Raw genomic sequence first — 27,012 nt, 5'->3', positions numbered from 1 at the left:
ATTAAAATAACTGATCACAGCAATAACAGTCCAACACTGAAAAAAGACGTTTGGCAAGTGAAAGCATCTTACATGTAGACGATACATCTATTATATCTTTTTATGAGATTGTTGTGAGACTATTATAAAATTATTCAACCTAGTGTTGGATATGTTTTACTTGAAGTGGCCTTAAAGGGACTAAAGGGAAAATTTCCACTGATTTTCTGATTTGTTTGCACAATCACATAGTTAAGGTGTAAACAATAATTCAGAGTGTTCAAAAAAATACAAGCAAAGAGTGCTGCTGGTAAGGAAATAAACACTTAATATTGAAGGTACACAATGTCCAGGGGTTCAAAATCTTGAAAAAAGTTTCTTCATAAAAAAAGCCTTTATTATAATTTGGGCGTGGACAAAAAAACTCAGGTTTGTCTCTAAATAATTGAGAGTAGTATGATGAAATGCTTTGTTCTAGAGAAACTTAACTTGTTCTAAGTGGTGGTAAAAGGAACCAGGCGTCTGAAGAGATTAATGCCACATAAAGCTACCTTACAGGAGGTTTTTATGTAAAATGATTATGGATAAGCTGTCTTATTTGGTTTTATAAAGGTTTGATCCTAAAAATACATGGTGGAGTGGTACATGCAGGGAGTTGTAAGGTAAGACAGTCCCCCAAGAAACATACAACGACCCCTGGTTACAGTCACCACCACTACAAATGAATGGTAACTGTTAAGTTTCTCTACAATTACCGCCCCCCCCGAAAAAAAAAGTGAAAACCTCATTGCACTGGCACATAGTTGTAATCTTTTTAAGCATTTTTTATAACCAGCACATTAAAATGGGTAAACATGTTTAGAAATACATTGAATAATCTTAATGTATCATTAGAACAACCTCATGATGACACATATTAGTTATGTTTTCTACAGTTTAGATGCTTTAACTTGCCAAAATATCATTTTCTGCCATGAATGACACAACCAACGTTTTTTTTCTTAGGTAGGAAATGGCCGTAGAAATGAAACTGCATTTAGGCCTTGGCTTTGCTCTACTGTTGACAGTCCAGTGCCTCCAGCAGGCTACTCCAGCTTCAGAAGACGATGGTGCAGACTTGGCGAGTGGTAGTACATTTGGCTCAATAAGTGGTGATTATTACAACACAAACATTTCAGAAGATTCGACTGTCATTCCAGTAACAAATAAGGAACCGGTTGCTAATGACACAGACTCTGTCACATCAACTCCACCACCTTATATTGCCCTCAACTCTAGCAGAGAAATTTCAGTAGAAACCAATGAAACCTCAACCCAGAAATTCAACACGAGCAGTCCAATTACACTCAGGCCAGATCCGACACCGCCGATGACCAACGAAACTAGCCTAAACAACACAGTTACACCACAGCCAGATACCAACAGCACACAGCCAGGGTCTGGAAGCTTCTCTTCAAATGAAACAGCTGTTGACAATCAAAATTCAACTACAAGCAACAGTGTGAACTCTACGACTACTCATCCACCACAGGTCACAAATACAACAACAGAGTCTCTGCCTGAAAGTCCAACTAATGGAACCTTCCCAACAACAACCACCGGGTTACCTACCACTGTATCCACAACCACAGCTGTGAAGACCACAAAACTGAACAAAACTGGGGTATCATTTGATGTCAGGGGCAACTCAGAGCGAGGTGAGAAAGAGATGTACTGTCTCATAAGCACTCAAAAGATGGTGAAAGGAATTGGTGAATTCCTATCAGTATTGTTAGATTGCTAGAAAATTGACTTTAAAAATAATCATATCATTGAACCATATTATAAACCAATACTTGATTATGTATTTATTGTACTCTGGAAGAGTAGAAACTTTAGATCTTTAAGCTTTAAACTGTCCTGTAAACTCACATCATTTACAAAAATGTTTCTTTAAAGAACCCTTCACTGAAAAGTTCTTTCAGAGAGGGAGCAGTAAGGGTATAAGGTCATGCTTCAGTCAGGGCCTGTATTTATCAAACATCTGACCGCTTATCGCAGAAGTATCATGTTAAACCAAGGTCGGGTTTATGGCTTTTAATGAACACAATCACAGACAGCAATCTGATCCTAATGGTCATGGAGATCATGGATAATATAATGTTTAAAAATATGCTAGTGAAAGAGCACATTAGGCTTGTTTATGTGTTGTTCCAACTGAGAAAAAGGCCAAAAAGTACTGTGTTGAATAGTAATGTGATGCAGGTTTCATTCAGAAACATTGGCATTGGCTTTGTAAGCAGTCCAAGACAATGTGCATCCATAGTTAAACAACACATCTCCTCAATTCCACCCTCGAGCTGTCCCACATTTTCAGTATCTCGTTTCAGTTCTAAAGCTCCCAGTGGCTCTGTGTGTGGGGTTGAGTTTCGGGGCTGGTTTGTCCCCTGTGCTGGGCCAGGCTCTCTGGTTACTGACACCTAACCTGACAGCACAATAAGCACTGTGTTCTCTGAGCACGTTCTGGGAGGAGCTGTGTCCCCAGGTCAGGAGCAGACCAGTGTATGAGTACCTCACCGCTGGGCTAATGTTAGCATATTTGTGCATAGAAAGCTCAGAGGGGTTTCCCATGATCAGCATTATTCTAACCTCTTAAACCTTGCCCATAAGTCCCAGGCTGGACAACAGTGCGTCTTTTGATTTGAAATTTTAGACAAAGGTCAAGGATACTGTAACCTAAAAATGACTTCATGTGGTAACACGTCATTTTATTGGCTTCAACGTCTGCCCTGTCCACTATTTATGTTGTAGACTGCTGGAAAGAACCGTCAGACTGCTAAAGAGGACGTATAAGTATATAGAGTTCCGTTCATTATCTGTTATAATTGAAATAATAATTTTTGGGCCCACATTTTTTCACTTTTACTCTCACTGCAAAGTTTGGAATCAATAATGTACATTTTAACAATATGATTTTGTTCTAGATACATGTAATATTCTAATATTCTATTGGTTTTGAATTATTTGAAGGAAGACATTTTTATGACAAACAGAGCTGTAGATGATCCCCGAATAACTAAGAAAGCTGAATGAACTTATGATAAATTTGACAACTAGAATGCCTCATTATTTAAAAAGTGGTGACAAAATCTTCTGCTTTAATAGCTATTTATAGTTATTACATGACAATAAAATCATCACAAACAAATAATTACTGTTTAAAATGTAGTAACATTTAATATTCTTTCTCATGGCAAAACTACTTGTTCCCAAAATAATTTTGAATAAACTATAGATTTACATTTTGCTATCTATTTTCATCTACACCATATATATTATTATTGAGTAATAATTCTTGATAGAAGAATGATCCCAAACTTTTGAACTGTAGTATAACTTACGTATTAGTTTCATACATCTTATAGAATGACTAAGAACTGAAGTTTTTGGTTCAGTGGGTTCAACCTGCATTGAAAACAATGATCATTTCTGGAAAACATTTCAGTAAAGTAGTGCAACAGTATTTGGGGAAAGCTGAGCTAATTGTTGGAGAGGATTTCTAAACATGGCTCCAGAACTTCATTCTTTGTCGGAGCTGAACTGTTGCAATCTTAAGAGACTGAGTTGGGGCAGAAATCTGTGTCGGGGGATTCCTGCTTTAGATCTCTGCAAAGAGTTGGATTAAAGCTAATTTTCCCCACCAACACATTTGCCTTAAGAATGTGTTTCTTTCTCATCTCTCCTGTGAATGTTTTGTGTTTTGAGCAGATGTGAGGTTGCATTGCTTGGTGTGATTTATCTTGAACTATCATCATGACTTTGCAGGTGCTGCTTCAGATGTTAAACAGAATGCCAAAAATCAGGCATGGGGAGCCATTGTGGGTGTTGGTGTTGCAGTGGGATTTGTTGCCTTGGTGGTCTATGTCATCAGGAAGCGAAGGAGCCACAGGGACTTCTCACACAGGAAACTGGTGGAGGAGATGCCACCTGAGCCAGGTAAACATGCTCATCTCCACGACTGTCTGTATTAGTAAAATATAAAAAAGTAAAAAAAAACAAAAACTCTTTATATGCAGATCTACCTGGAGTAAATGCTAAAATATTCAGGGTGGTCTCATTTGCACATCTGAAATGAAACAATAATGCAACAGGGTCAGCTTAAATTTATTTGAGAGTCTTTATTTTAGTCTTTACTCTGTAGAAATTACAGTCCTTTTTAAACATACAGTCATAGGCAAAAGTTTGAACACCCCTGGTCAAACTGCATGGTGTGTTGACTTTCTAAGTGAAAATAAGTTAACTCATCCTCTACAGAGTACCAACTTTAATATATAACATTTCCTGCATATTTTATTATAAAATTTCTATGTATTTACTGAGTTTAACATATTAGTGAAAAAATATAAAATATAAAATGTGCCAAAACCTTTGCAACATTTTATATTTTATTTTTATTTTTCCCCATTATGTTAAATTCAACAAATAAACAGTTAGTGTGCATTAAATGTGCAGAAGTGTGCTCTTTGTAGAGGATGTGTTAACTTATTTTTACTGAAACTCAAGAAAACTTCATTTCACCAGGGGTGCCCAAAGTTTTGCATATGATTATAAACTCCACATTTCAGGGAAACGTAGTAGTTGTGAAAATGAACATTATCTTAAAAAAATAAAAGTTTATGTACTCAAGTTATAAAAAAAAAAAATTGTTTGTTGTTGTAAAGGGCTTATACGATTGTAAACCATTTTTTTAGTAATTAATGAGTGTTAGAAGGGGTGTTTCAGCCCAGACTGCTTTTTGAAAGAAGCACAATACAGGACCAATCAGAACAGAGGTCATTTACATATATCAGTCTTAAGGGCACAGAAACAAAAATGTTTAATTATAAGGGGTAAAGAAAGTGAATTCAGATTTTTTTTATACATACAACCACATAAACATCATATATGGGATATCAGAGGAACATGAAATAAAATACATAAAAAATGACCCTTTAACTTAAAGACATAAGTATCCTGGTTTGCTGCCTGGTCATTTACTTTTTTAAGTGTAATGTGGTGGTACACTTGTGCTTTTCTCAACACTTTCTTTGTTCCATCACTTTGGCACAGGTTTGTCTTCATCTCAACTGTCCATTAGACTGTATGCCTGTTATGTGTGTTTTAACAAATGGAAACCTGGCCTTTCGGTTCTTGAGACTTTGGCCACGGTTGGCATCTTGTGGTACACTCTTCAAGATGGTTCTTCAAGGGTTCTTTAGTGAAGAAAATAGAACAAAAAAAGAGTTACGTTATTGTTACGATGCCAAGCTTGTAACAACAGAAGAACCCTTTTGGTGCTTTATAGAACTTTTTTCAAAAAGGGTCTGTATAGAACCATTTACAGCTCCATCGATCTGAAGAACCCTTTCACAATGCAAAGAACTACTTTAATCATGGAAAGGGTTATTCAAGTGTTCATGTTTCTATATAGAACCATTTAGTTTACTAAAGAACCCTTGAAGAACCATGTTTTTAAGACGTAAACCATCTGTGATCATATTAATTTATTCTTCTCTCAGTGGACATAAATGCCCATGGGTAGTGTCATGGGTCTGTTTTTGATCACAACGGAAAGTATTCTGAAAGTATTCCTGAGTCATCCTCTGTTGTGTTGCCTGTCTGGCCTTAAGATTTGTTTGTGCCTCCTGTGTATAGTTCTCAGGCTGGACAACAGCGATCCTCTGGATTTGAAGTATGATGGACGTGCTTACTATAACCCTGGACTACAAGGAGACAACATCCAAATGACCAGCTTCCCACGAGGACACTCAAACTAAAGATTAGTCTGCCAAGCCAAAGACACTGATCTCATACACTGGACTTTGCTGTTAGCTATTCTGAATCTGACCTGAAGAACCTAAATAATAAAGTATAATGCATCCTCATACAGACATACAGGCACAATGTAAAGTAAATTGCCAAATGAACTTTAAAAGGACCAAAGCTTGGGTTTTCTTTCTTTCTTTCTTTCTTTCTTTCTTATTAAAAATGTGTTTCCATTTGAACTCTTTAGAGAGGGAGACTGCTGAAATGAACAGACTGGAGAATGTTTTGCTGTATTTTTAATTTGATAAATAGAAATTATGTATAGTTCTTTTCAAGTAATGAAGTAATTAACAGGTAATTAACACAACTAAGTATAATATAAATAGGTAATGATTACTTAAATGATGTAAATGTAATTTGACTGGTTGAATATCCCAATTTGTATCAAGGCTATATGGCTTGGTAGTTTGAATATTGTTATGAATAGATGATGTATGAATGTTGATATTGAAATATTTGGATTTTGTGAGTAATTCTTCACATATGAATGTAAGGTATGAAGATATAACGAATAAGACCGGCACATTTTGATAACAGTTGATAAACTAATTAAAAGAACAGTGTGTTTAGGTTATGAATAAATCCAGAGGAGGGAGCATACAGACGCTATTAACTGGGCTTCTGAGAAAATGTCTGTGAATTAGAAAAGTGTGACCGTGTTTCATTTTTAATGATGTGGATCTACTTGATGTCATATTCAAATGCACTTTGTTACGCGTTTGTATTGTTCCAAAATGCTCCAGCAGCTACTGATGTACTAAAGGTCAAATGTGTATATGTGTGTATACTGTGGAGTCTTTCTGTCTAAAAATTTATGTTTTACAAAATGGGTTTGTGGTTCATTCAATGCAAATAATAGCATCTTAGAGCAGAGCAACAATAAAAAAAAAATAATTTTTATAATTTGTATGTTTTTTTTAAACAGAAAGTTTAACAAACTTATACAACTTTCTCTAAAGGTTTGGAATCAAGTTTTGTTAATTACTTAAATGATTCTAATATGCTAATCCTGTATATGTTCTGTCTTTCTTTCTTTTTTAATTAATTTCTTCTTTCTTTCTTTAATTTGTTTCCTTATGCTTGTTCCATATGCTTTCGGAAGCAAAAAGGCAGATAAAAAGAAAATACACAACATTTTAGATGTGTGCGGAATGATGAATGGTGCACATTGAAAAAGCTGAATAGCATCAAGAAATAACGATAAAGGCATCAAGAAATAGAATAAATAACTTTATTTATTCTAAATAAAATTAGAATAAAATTAAAATCTTGAGGCAGATAACTTGTCACAAAAATATCTGTAGAATATATTGATGATATTTTAATGACTTTTACGTCCACAAAACAAAACAAAACAAAACAAAACAAAACAAAAACCTGATTCCAAACTTTACTCTCAAACACATCCAGGCCTGTTGGTGGCGATATACGAATTCGTTGCTTGGCAGCCCACCATGTACTGAAGAGCGGTAGAAGTGTACAGGTTGTTGTTGTCAAAGTTGTGCTGAATGCGAGTTTAATGTAGAGAGTTTTTACTTAGATTTTCCAGATGATTAAAACTGAGAAGGTTTTACATTTGAAGAGTTCTCGGGGTGGTAAAGTCCGTGTTGTTCGGGAGCACTATGTGAGAGAGCAGGTGGAGTGCGGCAGTTCACTGTGTGAGGCGGGCTGTGTCAGCGGTGAGAGCGAATAGCTAGCTAACTAACATACAACCTAACGGTCTTTATTAGACTCCATAAGCTTCTCTCTCTCTCTGTTACTATAACCTTATAATAGTAAGTCAGATTCTTACTAGTACGAGTTTTCCCGTTCCACCTTAAATGGTGCAGCACCTTAAATATTAGCGCCTTCCTGGCCTCAGCCGCCAAAATGTAGTTGCTGCACTGTTTAAGGTGGAACGGGAAAATTCGATCGAAGAAGCTGGCGAGTAAGAAGCTGACTCTCTCTCTCCCTGACTTAGTATTTTTATTAACTGATGCAGTTTCTCTGTGACTGTTCATTAAAGGGGAATTCCACTAACTTTTAAAACAGTCATTTGATATGATGTGTTTTGATGCGACATGCGCCCTTCTGGAGAGTCTGACCAATCTGACCATTCAAAGCTAAGCTACCTCACAGAAAGTTGCTGCCTGATGCCTGAAAGTAGTTCTAAGATAAGGTTTGGGCCTAAAATATATTTTTTATTGTTACATGCAAAATAGGTTAAAAAAAGACAAAAATTGGCAGTGGTAAGGAAAATTGTACGCTCAAGATTTAAAAAAAAAATGTATTTATTTATTTTTAAAAATAGATTTACCACTATTTGACTATTATCAACATAACATATAAAGCTTAGAGGACGTGTGTATACACTGGGCATTTTGGATAATAAATAAAATGGCTATATTTACATTTTAGACAACACCGCGATCTGATCGCCATCATTGTAAAGAAATCCAAGCTGGTTATTTTCTTGACAAAGCACCAGATAATATCGAATCACTCTGAATCACTTCGTTTATATCTCCATAATTGCATTACGCGGAAATCAATGGAATTCCCATTAAACTAGTTATTATTTTGTAGAATGATTGATGCAGGACACATTTTTTGGTGAAATTGCAGTTTAGCACCACTCATTTTTGTTGAAGTTATAAGTAATTTTTTAACCTGCTTTTTGAATGAGGCACAAAACAGGGCAGCCAGTCAGCACAGAGGACATTTACATATATGGTCATGCAAAAATGAATTACAGTTGTTTTTGAAACCACACAAAAATCAAACAGATGTCATAAGTGGACCTGAGGAACATAAAATAAACTCCAGGAGAGCTATTATATAGTTCTGTGTTCAGAAAAGTTTAACATTCAAGTACTAACTGGTAGAATGATGTAAAGCGGGATGGAAGAAACTAGTTTAATAATTCTGGCTGATATAATCAAAAGAGACAGTAGTGATTTTGCTTTGTGACTCTTCTGACTGTACTCCTGTAGATGGCAAGCTGCTGTCTGGAGATGTGACCCACTATGTGGTGCCGGACGCTGGAGTGGTCCGGGACTTTCTGGAGGTTTTGGAGTTTAGGGAGTTGCAGGGGATTGTGTTCACCCAGACAGCCTGCCAGGCTGCACATCATGCACGTGGACGGAGGTATTCTGCTAATACAGTGATTTAAAATAAACACTGTATGTGTAATACAAAAATATTATGTCTTATATTAATTTCGAGCCTACTCAAATGCAGAGTGTGTAAGATTTGACTAATGTATGATCAGGTTCTCATGATAGTCTGCTTGTGTTTCACTATTCTGAACTATTATTGCATTTTCAGGCACTATAACAGGTTACGTGTGCTCCTAAAGGACCCGCGCCATGACTGTGTCTTGTTTGCTAATGAGTTTCAGCAATATTCTTACTGCCCCCGAGAGAAAGGAGAAACACAAGAGAAATGGCACACAAGGTAACAGATGCATATTTGCCTAAAGGTTTATTCATATGTAATGATTTTTAAACTTGTCTGATGAGTGGGTGGCTGATTTTGTGCATTTAAACTTGTCCAGGTGTGTGTACCATGCAGCAGTGTGGTATTATAACCATCTGGCTGGTCTGAGGCCAGTAGTTATGATTACAGAAGATGAGGATGCTATCAAAGAGTACGGCAGTCAAAACAGTGGAGTTTATGTCATCTCGACCCAAGTATGTGTGTAGACATGTAGCAACGTCTTATTGGCTCATAAACAAAAAGCACTGTGGCGATATGGCAAAAATAAAATCACAATACTTGTAGATATTTTCCCCCATATATACATATCAGTGATATTTAGTTTTTCTGAGGTTTGTAAAGTTGGTACTGACAGAATTGCACCAGCATTGCCACATTTGAGGACAATGCTTTTTGTTAAGTGTTTCACATACTGTGCTGTACTAAATCTAGTCAACAGGACTAATTATGCTCTCTCTTATATAAAACATGCAGTTGGTCAGTGTTATTTAAGCACTAATGAAATCCACAACAAGCTCAAGAAAGCATTGTGGCCTTTATCACTTGATTTATCACAATACAAAATCATATTGTTAATTGCCCACCTCTACCTCTCAACTTTATTACTTGTCATATTACGTACTAATTCAAACAGCCGTTATGAAATCAACTACCATCAGCATAATGCAGATGCAGTGCAGTTCATTTTCTAGAAATACAGTAGCAAGCAGTAGCGTGCTGCATGCTGAAAGTTTGTATTGTATGTGTGTCGATCTTTAGGAATATTTGGAAAGTTTTTGGCCAGACCTGCAGGCAGCCCGGGAGCTGTATGTGTCCATCGCTCAGGCTCTACAGGAGAGAGAAAGTGAAGGAGCAGAGAAGGAATACACTGAGCACCTGCCTGCTGAGGTGCTGGAGGCAGGAATCAAATCTGGCAGATACATTCAGGTAATACCCTTTTAGTCAGGTGGGCGTGAGTGAAACATTCAGGTGAAGGTTAATTCGTGTGAAGCATCATTGCTTGCAACCAAGACAATCAGCTGCCACATTTTTTGTTTGAAAATAATTTTGTTGATTTCTGTGGACTATTGTAACCGGCTGTGTACAGGTTACGTAAATAGTGGTCATTGGGGTCAAAGCATGATGTGCCATTCAGAAACCAGTAAACAGATGATTAATAGAGCAAAGTGGCTGCTATTTATAAAACGTGGAATCACAAAAGAAGTCAAATTAGTAAGCAGTGACCTTGGTATGACAAGCAACAGATTTTAAAGGGTCTATATCTTAAGCCCTATTCTGACAGGATTAGTTCTATACTGAGAGGTGGGGTAATGCCATTTTTACCAGGTAATATTAATCCTGTGCAAATCGACCTGTTAGTAAAAATGCCATCATATTCTGTGGAGTTTTTTAAGTATGGAAGCAATCTAAGAAGTCAAAATCAAGCAGATACATAATGTTACTGTCCTTTCTCACATGTACAACATAACAATTGCAGACAGAAAGTTTGATTTTAGGTGATGACTGTTGGCTGTGAATTCCCAAGCTAGTGATGCTAATGACACAGTGCATTCACTTAATTAATTAACTTTTTCATATATCCACCTATTCAGCCTCCAGCAGTTTAGCTCCACCTGTTCACACTGAAGTTGTAAAGAGTGTTTCAGCCTGGACTGGGGCACAATGCAGGACAGCCAGTCAGAGCATGAATATATAACTCTTGAAAGCACTGTAATAAAAACAACCTGTTTAATTGTAATAGATAAAGACAGGTTGGAAAATGCTTATGTAAAAATAAATTATGACTAGTTTAGGTTTAGGTGGGCATGAGGGCAAAAATAAAATACAGGAAAAATGCAAGTCAAAATACCTAGAAAACAATACAATATTTGGACATGAGTTGTGTTTGCACAGTTGTTGCACTCAATGGACTAAATAATTCCACAGTCTCAGAGTGCACCAGAATCTGCCAGATTTTTCATGTTAAAATCACTAAAAAATTTCTTCTAGGAACAAAGCCAGTGGTCTCTGAAAGTGTTCATGTCTCTTAAAGGGAAAGCAGCCAGGAAAAATAAAGCTTTTTGGTCCTTTCAGTATGAAAATGTGCTTCTTTTTTATTTATTGGAACCTTTGATTCCTTGATAATCAAACAACATTTCCTGCCTCTTCCATTTCAAGGGTGCACTTAGTGTGAACAAGCATCGTGCGCAGCATGAGGCCTTTGTGCGTTTTGAGGGCTCCTCAAACAAGAACACAGGTCAGCAATTACGAACACAATTACTAGTCTCCTGCTATACTGCATGAGGCAAGTTCACTGTTAAACTTAGATCTCTGACCCTGTCTCCAGAGTTAAATAGTGACATCTTGATCAGTGGTGGGAAGCATCGGAACCGCGCAATACATGGAGATGTAGTTGCCGTGGAGCTGTTGCCGCACAGTGAATGGAGGGGCCGGACCACAGCATTAACGGAAGGACAGGGGGAGGAGAGGGCAGGAGAGGACACACAGAGCCAGCCCATGCCCACAGGTCACCGCCACTCAAACAGTGGGCATTTCAGCCCCTTTTTTCACAGTAGCCATAAAATGCAATTTCCACCTGTTTTGGAGGTCCCTCAGTTTTAGCACTATGCATTTTTTTTCTTCAAGAACACCAAAATATATTTTGGTGCAAATGTGTGCAATTTACAACACTGAAAGTGAACTGGATTTTTGTCTTTCTAGATCAAGCAAATCGACATTTATAAAAGTGTTTTTATTGTATTTCTATTTTTATTGTGGCAGTTGTACACAGTTTTGTGATATGAAGAAAAAAAAGTAAGAAAATGGCTTTACACATCCAAATTTGTTAGCTACAGTTAGTGTTGTTGGCTTTTTAAGGACTAATATAATTCAAAATCAAGAGCATAGCTAAGCAAAGTTACTTTGCATATTGTTGGTTTATGTTACTAGTGATTGACACATTTTGACAAAATTAATTCAATTGGCATGTCTCTTTGGGAAAATATGCACTGATTTCATGGGAAGGATAGTGTTATTAAATCCAACACACACACACAAAAACTCTCCCAAACATTATGTTGTACCAGCTGTGACAAAACAGCAAATTCACACAGTGAGTCCCCAGTGTTACAATGCCTACTGATAACCCCAGCTACCTCTCACAAGGGTACTGTGTTCTGGAAGAGTGGACATACTTAGAGTTTAAGTTACCGTGTTGAAGAGCATTGAGCCACAGCCAGATGATACAGGTGAACAGTTACAGGACCAGCACTAATGAATGGAATTTTTTTTAACTCTTAGTATTAGAAGCTTTTTTCAAAAATATTAAGTACTTACTAGATAGCCTAACAAGCTGTGATTTTCTCTTCCTCTCTCTGTAGGCAGGGTGGTGGGTATTGTGCAGAGGAATTGGAGGGACTATGTGGTAACGTTTCCTCCAAGAGAGGAGCTGCAGTCCCAGAGCCGAAACTCCCAGAAGATTCTGGTCATTCCCTGGGACTATCGCATACCAAAAATCCGGATTAGCACTCAGCAGGCTGAAGCACTTCAGGTACAACTCTCTGAATTCATGTGGACATTCTTAGGGCCGCCATCTAAGACAAGGAGATTTGTAATGCTTGGAATCAGCCTACTACCTCTCCACAAACTTTCCTGTAAAAATGTTAATTTAAGTTCAATTTTATGTATTTTGCTCTTTCAAAAATCTTAAGCATCCATCAAATGATACACTGCCATATGCAAAAGTTTGGGCCTCCCTGGTAAAATTACATGTTTTGTCGATGTCCTAATGAAAAAAGTACAATGCTATACAGAGGACACACCTCTGCATTTTAAGACATGATTACTGTTTATTTACAGAATTTAAAATGGTATAATAAGAAAGCATAAAATAAGATCTGTGGAGAAGGTATGGCACATTTCAATATATTACGTTTTATTTTTCCAACATATTAAAATCAGCAAATATATAGAAATTGTGCACAAAAAATTGCAGAAAATTGCATATTTAAGTTTGTTCTCTTTTCATTTGCATGCTTTGGCATACAACTGCACATGGTAGTTTTTGTTAGCTGTCAGTACTACTAAACCTTTTGGGTGTCCTATGCTGGTAAAGATGTCACCCAGCACTAATGAATACATGTTTGTATATTTGACATGCTGTGTTTATGACACTAAATATATGTTGTATAGATAATTGAATACCAATCATTCAGATATCAGGCATATCAGCATGTGATGCGTGATAGATGGACTTACTCTGCTTGTTGTACAAAAAACAAAATACTAGTATTGACTTTAGCCTATTAAAACCTGTACCATTTGGAATGTAGTCCTAAGGTGTTTGAATGCTGTGTGAAGGACCATAGGGTGATTGTGCGTGTGGACTCATGGGATAGCACCTCTCTCTACCCCAATGGCCACACTGTGAGAGTACTAGGGAAGGCGGGTGAGTTGGAAGCTGAGATTCAGACCATACTGGTGGAGAATTGCATCCATGTGCCCCCATTCTCTGAGGCCCAGGTGAGTAACACTAGAAAAAAGTAATTCAGTTAATCTTTAATTATCCTCACAGGGCAATTTTAAGTATAATTGATTTAACCAATTGAAATGAAGAAGTACATTTTTTCACTATTTCCTATTTTGTCTGTTCATTAAATTGATGCTTGTTTGTGTGTTTCTGCAGTTGCGAGAGATGCCTGTGAACTCTAAGGAGCAGCCATGGCAAATGGGCCCAGCTGAAGTGAGCTCTCGTCGGGACCTACGGGACACACACCTGGTGTTCAGCATTGACCCGCTGGGTTGTGAGGACGTGGACGACACTCTGTCTGTACGCATCCTGCCTGGAGGCAAGCGGCTGGAGCTAGGCGTGCACATCGCAGACGTCACACATTTCGTTAAAGACGGCTCACTCACTGATCTGGAGGCTCGCAGCAGGTGAGAGGCTTGTTGTTTTGGACAGTGTCATGTAGCTCTGAATGCTTTGAGGTCCTCAATATTTGATCAATTACTAGTTAGTGAATAAAGTTTGGGCAGTGTGGAAAACATATAACATCACGACACGTTAAAAGACATTTTAACGGTATGCAATAATCTGTTCACCACAATATTGTTTTTCTGATGATTTATGTTTTAACAGACAAAATAGCCCCAGTAGTGCCACATTTGAAAAACATTATCAAAACCTATGAATACAATGATTTTTAATTTTAAATTATACATATTCAATTAAATTCTATTCAAGATTTCTTTATATAGTGCTTTTTAAATTGGATGTTGTTACAAAACAGCTTTACAGAAAGCCTTAGTCCAAGTTCCAAATGAGCAAGCCAAGAACGATAGTGGTAAGGAAAATTTATGAGTAACAAATAAGAAATAGATTTATTGAAACCTTTGACTACTGCTGGAATTGTGTCATGATGACACATTAGTATGAATGTGTTAAAAAAAAACAAACCAATAAACAAATTCCAATTAAACCTGCCTGATAATGCTCTTTTTTTATTGAAACATGCAGTCTGTCAGTACCCTTATACTGAGTATATACATGATATGCTCAGAAAAGTGATTATTGTGATGTAATTTATCATGATAGCAATAAATATGATCATATTGCCCATGCCTACGGGACTGTTTTAAGTACCATTTTATGCATCTCCCTCATTCTAGGGCTACCACCTATTACCTGGCTGATCGCAGGTATGACATGCTGCCGGCAGTGCTGAGTGCTGACCTCTGCTCCCTACTGGGAGGAGTGGACAGGTAAGCCACATGCTACACCTTCACACCAGCAGGTGATCTTTAATGGTCAACCATGGATTTTTGCATTGTAGATGTCCCATGTAAGGATTTTTGGGAAGATATTGGGAATGTTCTTGGAACTTTGTAAGGATTCCCCCTAAGACAACCTCTCATTTTCCATTTCATAGATATGCCATGAGTGTACTGTGGGAGCTGGATGCTGAGACTCTGGCTGTGTGTAATGTGTGGTATGGCCGCACTTTGATCCGCTCCTCTTACCAGCTTCACTATGAGCTGGCCCAGAGCCTGCTAAATGGAGAAGAGGTTGAGGTGCCAGAGTTGTCCCAGCTCAAGAGCTCTGAGCAGAGTCAGAAACTGGCTGAGCTACTGCAGGCTCTGGAGACCCTGACTCGGGTGGCCAGGCACTTGCGGGCACAGAGGGATAAAGTGGGTGCTCTGGAGCTGGAAGGGGTGGAGGTGAGGGCACAGTTGGACAAGGACAAGAACATCGCTGCTCTCGTTCCAAAACAGCCTCTGGAGGTACATGAGACGGTGGCAGAATGCATGATTTACGCCAACCACTGGGTGGCACGCAAGATCCAGGAGAGTTTTCCCCACCAGGCACTGCTGAGGCACCATCCGCCACCCAGACAAGAGTTCTTTAATCAGTTGATTGACAGCGCCAAGGGACGTGGCTTTACGATCGATACACGGTATGAAACTGTCATTATCATGAGTACCTTAAAGATCTGTAGCTCAAAAGCTCTCACAGTAGAAAAATAACAGTAATGTGTCATGTAATACATGAATACCTCGATTCATCCAAACTCCCACAGAAATATTCATGAACATTGTGACTGGTTAGAGAGCCGATTTACATATTGCAGTTCCACAATATTGGTACCGCTAAAGCCAATATTTAGCATAATGATAAAAAAAATAGTATTTCAGTTGCTATGGTCCTTGTTTTCTCTTTTGTTTAACAAAATTTGTCTTTTGCACAGGTCAAACAAGGCTTTGGCTGATTCCCTGGACCGGGCGGTGGATCCCCAAGACGCCCTGGTAAACAGGCTGCTAAGGATGATGGCCACCCAGGCCATGTCAAATGCCCTATACTTCTCGACTGGAGCCTGCCCAGAAGAACACTACTATCACTACGGTATACCATCACTTTTAGTCTGCCTGCATGGGTGTGCATTCTTCAAGAACTTAGGAGAAATACAATTCAGGTTCCACACAGTAGAATCAAGGGCTATATAAATGAAAAAGATACAAAAAAATTCCCTGGACAGTGCATAACTCTCATTTTGCCTCCAGATTTGTCTGTTCAGTCCATTTCCAAAAAGCCTTAATAGAACACAGAGCAGAACTTTGGCCACTCTGATGCTCACTGGCCCGGTTGTGTGTGTTTCACTGACAGGTCTTGCTCTGGATCGCTACACACATTTTACCTCTCCAATCAGGCGCTACGCTGACATCATAGTGCACCGCCTTCTTATGGCTGCTATCCAGTCAGAGAAAGATGAGTACCTTCATAAGACCTTAGCCAGCAACAAAGAACTGGACGAACTGGCGCAGCACATCAACAACAAGAACCGAGTACGTAGGGTTCTTGATTAGAAACTTGTGTTCGGTGCCCTAGCAGTATTTTAGAATAAAGATCTTGTCAACTGTAAAACAAAACCATCCCTATGATGACATTTGGGCAGTGGTACTTTTTGGGGAAGTTTTGTGATGTAATGGAGCTATTGCCCATGTTCTAGTACCATTTTGTTGCTCTTTGTAATTTAAGATCTCTAAACATTACATAGTAACTATTAGATCGTGGTATTTGTTTAGAAAAAATGAGGCTCAGAATGTGTCAGAACGTTGTAGTTATAATAGTATTTCTCTGTGACCTTCAGGCGGCCCAGCATGCTCAGAAGCAGTCTACAGAGCTTTTCCAGTGCCTCTACTTCCGAGACAAGGACCCACTTACGGACGAGCGCTGTGTGGCTGATGCTATTGTCTACGCAATCAGGGCCAATGGCATGCTGGTCTTCCTGCCACGGTTATAACTCAGTTTAATATTATGAGTTTAGTATTAGTAGAAGTACATGTAGAAATATATTTGGTGGAGAAATACTCAATAAAAATCATAAGTTTGGTGTGGATGAAACAAAGCCAGGCCTTTTTTAAGAGTTTAGAAACACTCAGCAAAGTCTTGATGTATATGTGTGCTTTCAGATATGGTATGAAAGGAGCAGTGTACCTGAAGAATCGGGATAGCCAGGTGATCAGTATGGGAGATGATGGCAGGTGCGAGTGGCAGGTGGGAACGTTACAGAGATATCCAGACAGAATTAGCACCTTCACTGGCACAGGGACGCACACCTTTCACCTGTTTGACCATGTCACCGTGAGTACATGCACTCTAATATACATGTAAGAATGCATGATGCCTGTTGTCCCACAAAGAAAGACATGACCATGCTTAACATGTAACATGTACTTAATGTTTTATGCCCATGATGTTCTTCAACTCCATACACATGGAAAGTGATTTTGGAATGGGATGCCCAACATGCATAAATGTGTGTGATGATCAGGTGTTCTTCGATTCCTCCCCCGTTGCCACTGTCTTTTGTCAATGCGAAAACAGATTTATTCTTTTCTACTGCAGCATAACAATGGAAGCCATGTTGCTCGCAGTGATGTCTGTTGTGTCTTTTCTGTTGGAATGACTACAAGTATCATATAAACATTTATATAGGATTATGAAGTCTTTTTCTGCTAGTAAACAATCCTAGTCAGACTGTATCTTTTTAACCAAAATGGCCTTTTGTCATTTGCTCTGTGTTCCTCTCTCTTGTTTGTTGATCATTCACTTGTTAGGTGCGCATCTCTGTGGAGCCCTCCCGCTGCCATGCTGACGGCGTGCATCTGGAGCTCATTAGTAACAAGCCGCATCAGGCTGCAAGGGCTGAGTCTCATCCTGCTGGTCGTGGCCAGTCTGAGTTGGTTCAGGAGGTGGTGCGCAGGGAAGAGGAGGCATCCCTCCAGGCAGAGGAGCAGAAGGCAAGGAGACCTAAACTGAGCCGAGAAGAAAGGGAGTTCAGACAAAGCAAAACGCCCAATCTCTACTCCCTACTGCAAGAGATCAGTGAGCTGGCCCTGCTGGACTTACCCAACACTGAAGCACAGACGTGCAGTACCTCAGCATAGGTTTATTTCAAGGATTGAAATCCAATCCAGAATCCCACATCTGATCTTAAAACCTTTGTTGAAATGGCCCTTGGGGGCTAGTTTATTAGAGACTTGGATGGTGGATTTCATTGCTCAAACGTTGCAGAACTTGATTTTTGTTTACTCTAAAGTTTGGCACATCCACTTTATCACTGGACTGCTTTGGCCAATGTTTTACTCAGAAATTGCCTATAAACTGAGGAATTTCCCTAAAGTAGTTCAATTCTCTCAGTTAGTTGCACTGAGAATATATAAACCAGAGACAGATTGAATTAACAAGAGAAAAAAAGATTGCTTTTTGTTTAGCTGCGGTGTTCAAGGTATTTTTACAAGGTGTATGAACTGTAGATTTTAAAGATGTTTTGTGCTGAGTTGAATTAAAAAGTGTATTTTCATAAAAAGTTAAAAAGTGAATGGAGCTGCTGGGGTCTGTTGGATAACCAGACACAAATGATTCCAGTCAGAGACCACTGCTGAAATGTTAGATGATTTGTAGGAATGAAGTATTGGGGGAATATCATGTACATATCTGGCAATGCCCATACATAAGCATTTATAAAATGTAGAAAGTGAAATCCACCTAGAGTGGCATTACAGAGACATTTAACATTTTTTGAGTTACAGATGCAGTAAAAGGAATAAATTGCAGGCATTTTAGCCCAGCATCGCCTCAACATTCTGCTCCTCCAGAGTATAAAAAAAGAGCAAAAAACAATGAGTTGAAGTATCAGTCAATTCTAAACATCTGCCTGATATATTTTTTAAACCAAAGAAATGCCAATACCAATATGATTCTATGATCATTGTGCATCTAGGGCTGGGCAATATGACAGTCATCATTGTTGTGTTAAATTACATTGTCACAATATGCTTTTCTGAGCATATTGTAGAGATCGTCAGTCCTTAACACTGAACAATTGCATAGTATTTTTTAAATGTGGGTTCCTTTTTTCTGTTCCAGCTTATCAAACCTCAGGTAGGTAAAATATTGAATACTTATCCTGCATTGTGAAAATGTTTTAAGTACTTATATCGTCCAACCCTAATGATTTACAACAATGTTAAACCCTTGAGTAACAGGACACCCTCCACTTCCCATAGACTTATAAAGCTGAAAATGGAAGCGTTTAGAGGTTTGCTGCCTCTTTTGCATCATACCCATTTTATTGTATCAGATAATGCTATGAATAAGACTGCTTTAAGGAGGTGCTTTTAAAACAGGTGATGGCAGCTTCTTTTGATAGACAGAGCTTGGAAGTCATATTGCAAGACCTTAGAACTGCGCTGAGATGTTTCAGAGAAAAGCAGCTGTTGAAGGATAGTGGATAGGATTATATATTTACATAAACTCATGAGTTTGGACCACACAAGATACAGTTTCTTTGTAAAGAATTCCAGACGCTGGAAAGTTCTGGAATCTCAGCATCTGGCAGTGTAAGACCAGCAGAGAGTTACATAAACAACACTCAGACATACTAAATAAACTGCAGTACATTAACACTTTATTTTGAATACTGAAATACAAGGAAAAAAGAGAAATGACATTAACACAAAGTGTGCTTGAGGCAAGCCATGTTAACAAGAATGATAAAACCATAAAAATAGAAAAACTTGGCAGCAGTCTTTCACAAGCTCACATTGGCTTGAATAACTTGCTCAGAATTAGCAATGACTGCATTAAATTAGGTTTCAAACCCAGATGGTCAGCTAAGGGTATGTATACACGGAATGAGAATGACATCCTGTTGGTTCAGACATTGGGGGTGCAATCAGTTGCCTGTATGACCATGTGCTACTCCTCAGTTGCTGCTAACCCTGGTCATGCACTTATAGACTGTTAGTTATACATCACAAAGAAATTATGTATTGTTATGCCATAAATGAAACCCAGTTATGTGACATTTGAGTAACATCACTATGAACTACACAAATGGGAGTAAAGCTGAACTCCATCCTCAAGAGTACAGCTGGTTCTGTCTATAAAGCTCTGCACAGTGATTAGAATCAGAGGTTATCACAATATAAGAAGATGAAGATGAACAGGAATAAGGGGGGGAAAAAAGGTCAGTTTTTTCTAAATACAGGTCCTCGCAGAGGATAAAGGCCCATGCAAACCAACACTCAGATCAGAAGCAGATCAAAAGGAAAAGACAGAGGTACACTCTGGTCCATTTCTAAGGCCATGAGAGGGGAACTTTAGACTTGGGTTGATTTGGCTCATTTCTAAAGCTCCCCATGAGCTGCAGAAGTCTGGCATTGGATGAAGAGGAATTGGTTCGACTAAATGTCAAGAACAATAGAAGCACAGTTTAACAGAATGTTTGGCTTATCTGGAACTTGATTAACAGAAAGAATGCAAATGTCACCATTCAATAGCTGTAATGGTAAAATCTTTGGAGAACTCAAAGATTTGTTGGCAGTCACTTTGCTGTATCCATAATAAAAACTCGAACAAGTACAAGGACTAAGACTCAATCAATTGCTATTATCATCTCTGCCGTTAGTCAGTTCTGGAACTGTGCTTTCGCTCTCATTATCATACAGTGGGGAGCTCTGGGATGCAGGAGGTTCTTGTTTTAAAGGTGTGTCATTTTTTTCTGTATTTTCGTCCCAGTCTTCCTGGTTTTCTTGGCTGAGGCAATGTTGTGGGGGGCTTACAGCAGGTTCGTCAGGCAAGGTAGACTGCGAGGACTCTGAGAATATACAATATATCAGCAAATCAGCCTTGAGAACATTCAACAATAAACTGGCTAATTTAAAGAATTAGACAAGTTAAACAAGCATCAAAGAATGTTAGATGACTGATGTTCGTACTGCAGATCAGATGAAGCATATCATGCCTATCGGGTTATCTGCTACAATGATGTATTTGAAAGTAGACCATCAGTAATATTGTAATGTACTATTGTAATTTAACAATATAATTACATTATATTGCTCTGCTAATACATAATGCAAGTTCTATGCATATATTATAACCAGTCACCTTGCTGTTTTTGCCGGGCCAGCCTCCTTTCCAGGGCCAGCTGTTTGTTGAGCTCAATACGCCTCTGCTGCTCCTCAGTAAGAGTGACTGGGGCAGGTGCAGGAGTGGAATGGATAAAAGGATCTTCAGAGAAGCCTCCATCTCCAAATGGCTCTACATCTTCCTGCAAGTGGTCCTCAGCTTCAACTAAAAGGAGTAATAGTATTACATTATTATATTACACACACACACACACACACACACACACACACACACACACACACACACACACACACAACAATACATGCCTATTAACTACTAGTAGAAATTAAATGCTAACAACATAGCATCATGTTTCTCACCAACATTATTTCCAATGAAATCCTCATGTATCAGAGGCATGTCCAGTCGTATTCGTTTAAGACATGTCTAGGGAGAAAAGGGGTAAGCTGACATCATTTCCAGTGTCTTTGACTTAAGCACAATTTCAATAATGACAATATTTGAAAAGTAGATGCTCTTAAGATCCACTTAAGATCCCTGATCTTCATAAAGACTTAATGTGAGTGAAGGGTTACACTGGAGGAAACAGACAGCTGCTAAATTTACTACCAATCTGGAGGCATTCCAGTAGTCCAGCAGGCCTCACCTGTACATCCTTCTTGCCACCTAGAACCTCTAGTTTATCAATGAAGTCCTCAAATTGAAGTTTGGGATATAATCTGTGTGCCCAGTTCTCCATTTTCAGCATGAGAACCTTAAGATCTTCAGCCTAAAAATTAGTGGGATGAAACAGACACATTTCTATGAATATTTGTTATTCACAGATAAGGCAAGACAAATAAGGCAATCAACAAACACTTAGTATGTCACACTGATCACTCACCTCATGTCCTTTGCCTTTAAATTTGACATTATCAAACAAGGTACGTAAAGCTGGAAGTCCTCTTTCAGACAGGAGTCTGTAATAAGAGAAAAAAAAGAAAAACTGGTAAAGTAGTTGGTATATCAGGCTTCATTTTTATCCACATAAAAATTCTGATTAAAGTAATGACCACTCCAAAATAATACCTCTGAGAGTCTAGTTTAGGTTGGGGTCTCCTGACTGTTCGCCTTTTAGCGACTGGAACCTCTGGTAACTTCGACACCTCTCCTTGCTCCTCACCTAAATGCAAAGCACATTTAGTGACTCCAAAAAACACACCTTAGCAACATAAAGTTCAGCAGTCTTGATAAAAAGGGTGCCCTGACCAGTGACTGCACATATCTTACCCTCCCCATTGGCAAATGGGTCCTGCTCTAGGTTACCGTCCCCAGGGGACAGGGGTGGCGGAAGAGGGGGAAAGGCCTCATCTTCTATTTGATCATAGTCTGGGATGTCAAACAGACCATTTTCTAATGGATCAAGCATAGTGCACCGAGCCTGGAGAGAGAAATCCGTCTTCCATTAGCTTAGATGAACTATGGGCTTTAACAAAAAAACCCATGTAAGGATCTGCTGAAAGAGCTTTAAAGGGCCCATAAAATTTATTTAAAAAAAAATTCATTATTCATTAAAATTATTTTCATTCTTCATTAAAAAAAAACCAAACAACCAAAAAAAACCCAAAAAAAACCAAGAGCTTAATGTAATGTGTAAACATGGTTGAAGTTTCAAGTAAAATAAACTTAAAATGCAGAAAATGGGCTTTTTAAATTAGACTTCATACATCTAGGAAGCTCTGAGAGTCGGTTCACCCCCACCGGTAGCATCACATGAAGTTAATATTTCAAAATCTCATGTCATTAATAACATAAATTACAGCAGTATATTACGAACACAAGAAGTGTACTTTTTTGTTTTGCTGGACTTGCTTCCTTATGCCTTGATTTTTAGGATTGAGTGTAGAAAAAAAATCATTATGTGGAATTAGGAATGGGTGACAAGGCAAAATATCATATAACGATACAGTATCATTGAGCCACATTGCAACATTGCTATCAGAAACTGCGTACAATTATTTTAATGCAAAATTTCACCGCATTGCACTAAATTCAATTAAACAGGACTAACATTGTGTTTTCTTTATAATGTAATACACTTTGATCCACGATGTGCTCAGTAAAGCTTATTGTTTATCGTGATAAGTTTTGTTATCATGATAAACAATAAGCTTTACTGAGCACATCGTGGATCATCAAAAATAAAATAGCATCTTGGAATAGAAATTCCTATCACTTGCAATCAGAGTCAACTCCATAATTCCTGGAATGGAACAGACCTACATTTAGGAGTTCGCTCTAGAATGACTGTCTAATAGCTAAAAGCTATTAAACTGAGTAAAACAAATCCAATAACATTCTGGAGCAGGTCAGCTGATGTAAGAAGCAGCAAGCAGGAAAACTTGTTAAGCTGACATAGGTTTTGTCTTTTGGAGCTAAATATACACACTTAAAAGAAGTTGCTTCTTCAAAGGTTCTTTAGTAAAGGGAATGGTTCTGTTTAGAACTGAGTTCTACAGAGAGCCATTTCATTCTTAAATGGCTCTTTGCATGATGAAATTGTTCTTCAGATTGATGGAGAATGTGTTATACGTGATTATATATAGAACCTTTTCGAAAATGGTTCTATATAACCTAGCACCAAAAAAAAAGGTCGGATATTGTTACGAGCTTGACACTGTGACAACAGCAGAACCCTTTACAACCATATAACCTACACATCCATCAATCTAAAGAACCATGTCATCCTTCCCACCATTAACCGCTAACATTAGCTGTTACTGTAGGTTAAAAACTGAACCAACACAACTTATACATGTGTTATGTTTAATGTAGTTAGTTTTGTATGGTAGGTATTATTAGTTGTAATCACAACGGTTAGCTCGCTAGGTGAGCTAACACCCACTCAGCGTTGGTCCAATACAAAGGCAGGCAGTCAGTCAGTCAGTCAGTCGTGTGTTTGGCGCCAATATCAGCAGTATGAGCGAGCTAACAGGACAGGACGCTGGCAGCCTGGAGTTATTCCGAGATATCTACATTTTTATTCTTAATGACAGCTGTTCGAAACTGCAGTTAAGCCTGTGTGTCTATGTGAGCGGAGAACGTGTATTTTAGTCTGTTCCTTCTCACATTAGCTCCGTAACTCCGCTGAAGTATCCGCTCGTTTACATTAACAGTCACATGTAAGCTAACAGCAGTGAGCCTCATTCAGATTACTCCACACCCTCTCAGGCTCCAGTAAGGTAAGCATTAAACAGAAACAAAATTTAACTCTCTCGCCCTGCTCTGTCTCGCCGCAGTGCTGTCCTGAAAACTATTTTAACAGGTTTGAAAAGCGCAAACTGTATTTACCTCAGTCCGAGCCGGAGCGAATCGGCTTCCCTGTTTCTGCCGGTGTTTTTCAGGGCCAATCAAAACGCAGGAAAGCGCTGCTTCGTTTAAGCCGTTCACCGTGTTTCCAGATCACCTGGCGCCACTTAGCGACCACACAGAGCTAAACCGCTTTCCTTTATTTCTAAAACGAGTATGTAGCCTGTTGGACTTGCGGAAGCCCATTCCACAGAAAAATTAAATAATAAAAAAATCCAGCACCTAATTATTAAGTGAATCGCTGTGCCATTATTTCGGGTAACTAAATCTTTATTCTGAGATACTATCTCATTCATTTAAAAAACGAAAGCATTACTTTAAGATGCTATCTCATTAATTTGAAATGCTTTCTCATTATTTGAAAAACGTTCTTGTTATTCTGAGAAGATTTCTCGTTCTTTTGAGAAGTTTTCTCATTATTTTGAGATACTTCATGCTTTTGAGATGAACATAAATAATAAATAAAATAAAATAAAATAAATAAAAAATATATACGAATATGAATTATGAGAAAGCATATCAGAATAACGATATTGTTTCTCAAAATAATGATAAAGCATAATAATGACATAGTATCTCAAAATAATGACTTAGTACCTCAAATTAATCGTATAATTTCACTTAATAATGAAAAAAAATAATTAAGTGGTAGATTGAGTGCGAGGAATGGGCTTTCATAAGGACTACAGCTGAAACACTTCTTTGGATTTTTGTTTTGAATGTGTAATATAGTTCTGGGCGAAAAAGTGTCTATAGTAAAGGAAAGCGGTCAGTTTGCCTGCTGTTTTCGGTCAGAATGTAGGTAACAGTGAATTAGAGGTGATGTACGCTGCATTTCAATTTGCACAGCATGATGTGTCTCGTCGCCGCCATATTCAGGTATATTTGACACTACATCAACGATCAAAATGATTAACTGACCGTAAAAGACAGAAATGCGGTATACATGAATGTTTTCCTAAAGCGGACTACAACGCCTGTCGCGCATGTAACGTCACTATCACCCATTCCACGGAGCGGCTCCGGCACTGAGCCATGGGGTTTGTAGTCCAATTGTAGTTTTAATATTTACAGTTATATTTCTTAGCAAAATGTTCTCCAGTTATTCTGTATTCATTGGTGAAGTTCCTATATGGTTGCAAAATGGCTGTTTCACAAAGGTTCCAGCTTTAAGTGAACTTTACTATGTTTTAAAAAAATCCAATAGCGATTCAAAATGTTTTCAATGCGACCAGCAGATGGCATAAGTCTGCAGTGTCCCTCCCCATACTGGTATAAAAAAACAATACTAATTTTACTTTTAACGGTATTGATAAGTAACAGAAGATTAGATAGCGCTTTAGATTGCTTTAAAATAAAATAAAAACAGAAAAAAATCACAAAAGAATAAAACATTCCAACTAAAACAAGTTATGTTTGGGTTGTGAGAAATTATTATTGCATAGAGTAGCAGCACTCAGGAAGCCTGGGTTAATTACCTTTATTAATGCAAACGTAAATATCATGTGATATTGGGTTTTCCACTTTCAGGACTTTTCTGTGTAGACTGCACTGAGAAGTGTAGCCTACCTGTCATAACTGACTGACTGATGGATGTATTGAGTGGGTGTGCTTGTGTACAGTCATGCAATACATATGAATAGAAAATGAAACGCAGGGTTAAGACCTTTATTGATGATATATGTCTTATTATTACATTATTATTTTTTGCCATGCATTATATCCACTTATATCCACTATCAGTGTCATGTCACAGAATTGCTTTTCCCCACTGTGCTTCAGGTGTATTACAACAAAAACAGACTTGCTGTTAAAGTATCATCCACCCATTTTCACCTCATGTCAAACACCAAACCTCTAGCTATCCACTGAGAAACTGGAGTGTATTGGGGTTGTTTTCCAACAGGACATTTTCCAGCAATGCATTAACATGTACACATGTAGCCTCCTGTCATTACTTTGCCATCAGTAATGTCATATAAAGACATTGATTGGCGTGCAGCAGTGTCAGTACCAGAATCTCGCATAACTTAAGACTTAGCTTAAGGACTCAGCTTCAGAGACCACATATGAGGGAGGAAGGTACTGAAGAGACAGGAAAGAGGTAAAGAAACAGTTGTGAAGAGGAGACGTGGCTTAGAAGCGACCTTTTAGCAGGAACATGAGGAAAATAGCACAGATCAGAATACAGAGGGTGCACACAGTGGGAACTACAATCTCTGTCACCATCTCCATGTGGCTGGTCAGTGGATCTAAGAGAAGATAAGAGCAAGACTTAGACCAAGACTTAGACTTAGGAGATATCCACTGGATGTGTGTGTGTGTGTGCTTTTTCTTTTTTAACCAAACTAGCATATATATATATATATATATATATATATATATATAAGAGAAAAAGCATGCAGTAGTACAACTGAAAAACATTTTAAGGTACTAAAATTATGGAATTCTGG

At 38.2% G+C, this 27,012-nt stretch overlaps 3 protein-coding genes across 3 annotated transcripts; 2 read left to right on the top strand and 1 right to left on the bottom strand.

Moving 5' to 3' along the window:
* Positions 1–1,348: 1,348 nt before the first annotated feature.
* On the top strand, positions 1,349–6,723 carry muc15 (mucin 15, cell surface associated). The gene is made up of 3 exons (XM_036583880.1): positions 1,349–1,676; positions 3,784–3,954; positions 5,653–6,723. The coding sequence occupies exons 1-3, from the start codon at positions 1,349–1,351 to the stop codon at positions 5,772–5,774; spliced, it is 621 nt and encodes a 206-aa protein (XP_036439773.1). The 3' UTR covers positions 5,775–6,723.
* Positions 6,724–7,276: 553 nt separating this feature from the next.
* Positions 7,277–18,652, top strand: dis3l (DIS3 like exosome 3'-5' exoribonuclease). Its single transcript, XM_036584250.1, has 17 exons — positions 7,277–7,502; positions 8,796–8,949; positions 9,130–9,258; positions 9,359–9,494; positions 10,060–10,227; positions 11,458–11,536; positions 11,627–11,806; positions 12,660–12,829; positions 13,639–13,800; positions 13,964–14,214; positions 14,947–15,039; positions 15,207–15,731; positions 16,023–16,177; positions 16,439–16,617; positions 16,923–17,068; positions 17,245–17,416; positions 17,893–18,652. Exons 1-17 carry the CDS (start codon positions 7,373–7,375, stop codon positions 18,220–18,222), a joined length of 3,159 nt encoding a protein of 1,052 aa, XP_036440143.1. The 5' UTR covers positions 7,277–7,372; the 3' UTR covers positions 18,223–18,652.
* Positions 18,653–19,660: 1,008 nt separating this feature from the next.
* Positions 19,661–24,627, bottom strand: tipin (timeless interacting protein). Its single transcript, XM_036584251.1, has 8 exons — positions 24,542–24,627; positions 22,481–22,631; positions 22,280–22,373; positions 22,095–22,170; positions 21,858–21,980; positions 21,571–21,637; positions 21,230–21,415; positions 19,661–20,936 (listed from the first exon to the last, which is right to left on the bottom strand). Exons 2-8 carry the CDS (start codon positions 22,617–22,619, stop codon positions 20,719–20,721), a joined length of 903 nt encoding a protein of 300 aa, XP_036440144.1. The 5' UTR covers positions 22,620–22,631; positions 24,542–24,627; the 3' UTR covers positions 19,661–20,718.
* Positions 24,628–27,012: the final 2,385 nt, after the last annotated feature.

Source organism: Colossoma macropomum, unplaced genomic scaffold, assembly GCF_904425465.1.
Source record: "Colossoma macropomum unplaced genomic scaffold, Colossoma_macropomum, whole genome shotgun sequence".
In the NCBI taxonomy this organism is placed as follows: domain Eukaryota; kingdom Metazoa; phylum Chordata; class Actinopteri; order Characiformes; family Serrasalmidae; genus Colossoma; species Colossoma macropomum.
The sequence above is the reverse complement of the archived record's forward strand: the minus strand, read 5'-3'. Positions and strand labels throughout refer to the sequence as shown.

Coding starts and splice junctions, on each gene's coding strand:
- muc15 (XM_036583880.1), top strand. CDS start 1,349: ATGACCAACGAAACTAGCCTAAACAACACAGTTACACCACAGCCAGAT. Junction 1,677..3,783: donor CAGGGGCAACTCAGAGCGAG/GTGAGAAAGAGA, acceptor ATGACTTTGCAG/GTGCTGCTTCAGATGTTAAA. Junction 3,955..5,652: donor GGAGATGCCACCTGAGCCAG/GTAAACATGCTC, acceptor TCCTGTGTATAG/TTCTCAGGCTGGACAACAGC.
- dis3l (XM_036584250.1), top strand. CDS start 7,373: ATGATTAAAACTGAGAAGGTTTTACATTTGAAGAGTTCTCGGGGTGGT. Junction 13,801..13,963: donor CCCCATTCTCTGAGGCCCAG/GTGAGTAACACT, acceptor GTGTTTCTGCAG/TTGCGAGAGATGCCTGTGAA. Junction 16,178..16,438: donor AGAACACTACTATCACTACG/GTATACCATCAC, acceptor TTTCACTGACAG/GTCTTGCTCTGGATCGCTAC.
- tipin (XM_036584251.1), bottom strand. CDS start 22,619: ATGCTTGATCCATTAGAAAATGGTCTGTTTGACATCCCAGACTATGAT. Junction 21,981..22,094: donor TTAAAGGCAAAGGACATGAG/GTGAGTGATCAG, acceptor ACTAATTTTTAG/GCTGAAGATCTTAAGGTTCT. Junction 20,937..21,229: donor GGCCCGGCAAAAACAGCAAG/GTGACTGGTTAT, acceptor GTATATTCTCAG/AGTCCTCGCAGTCTACCTTG.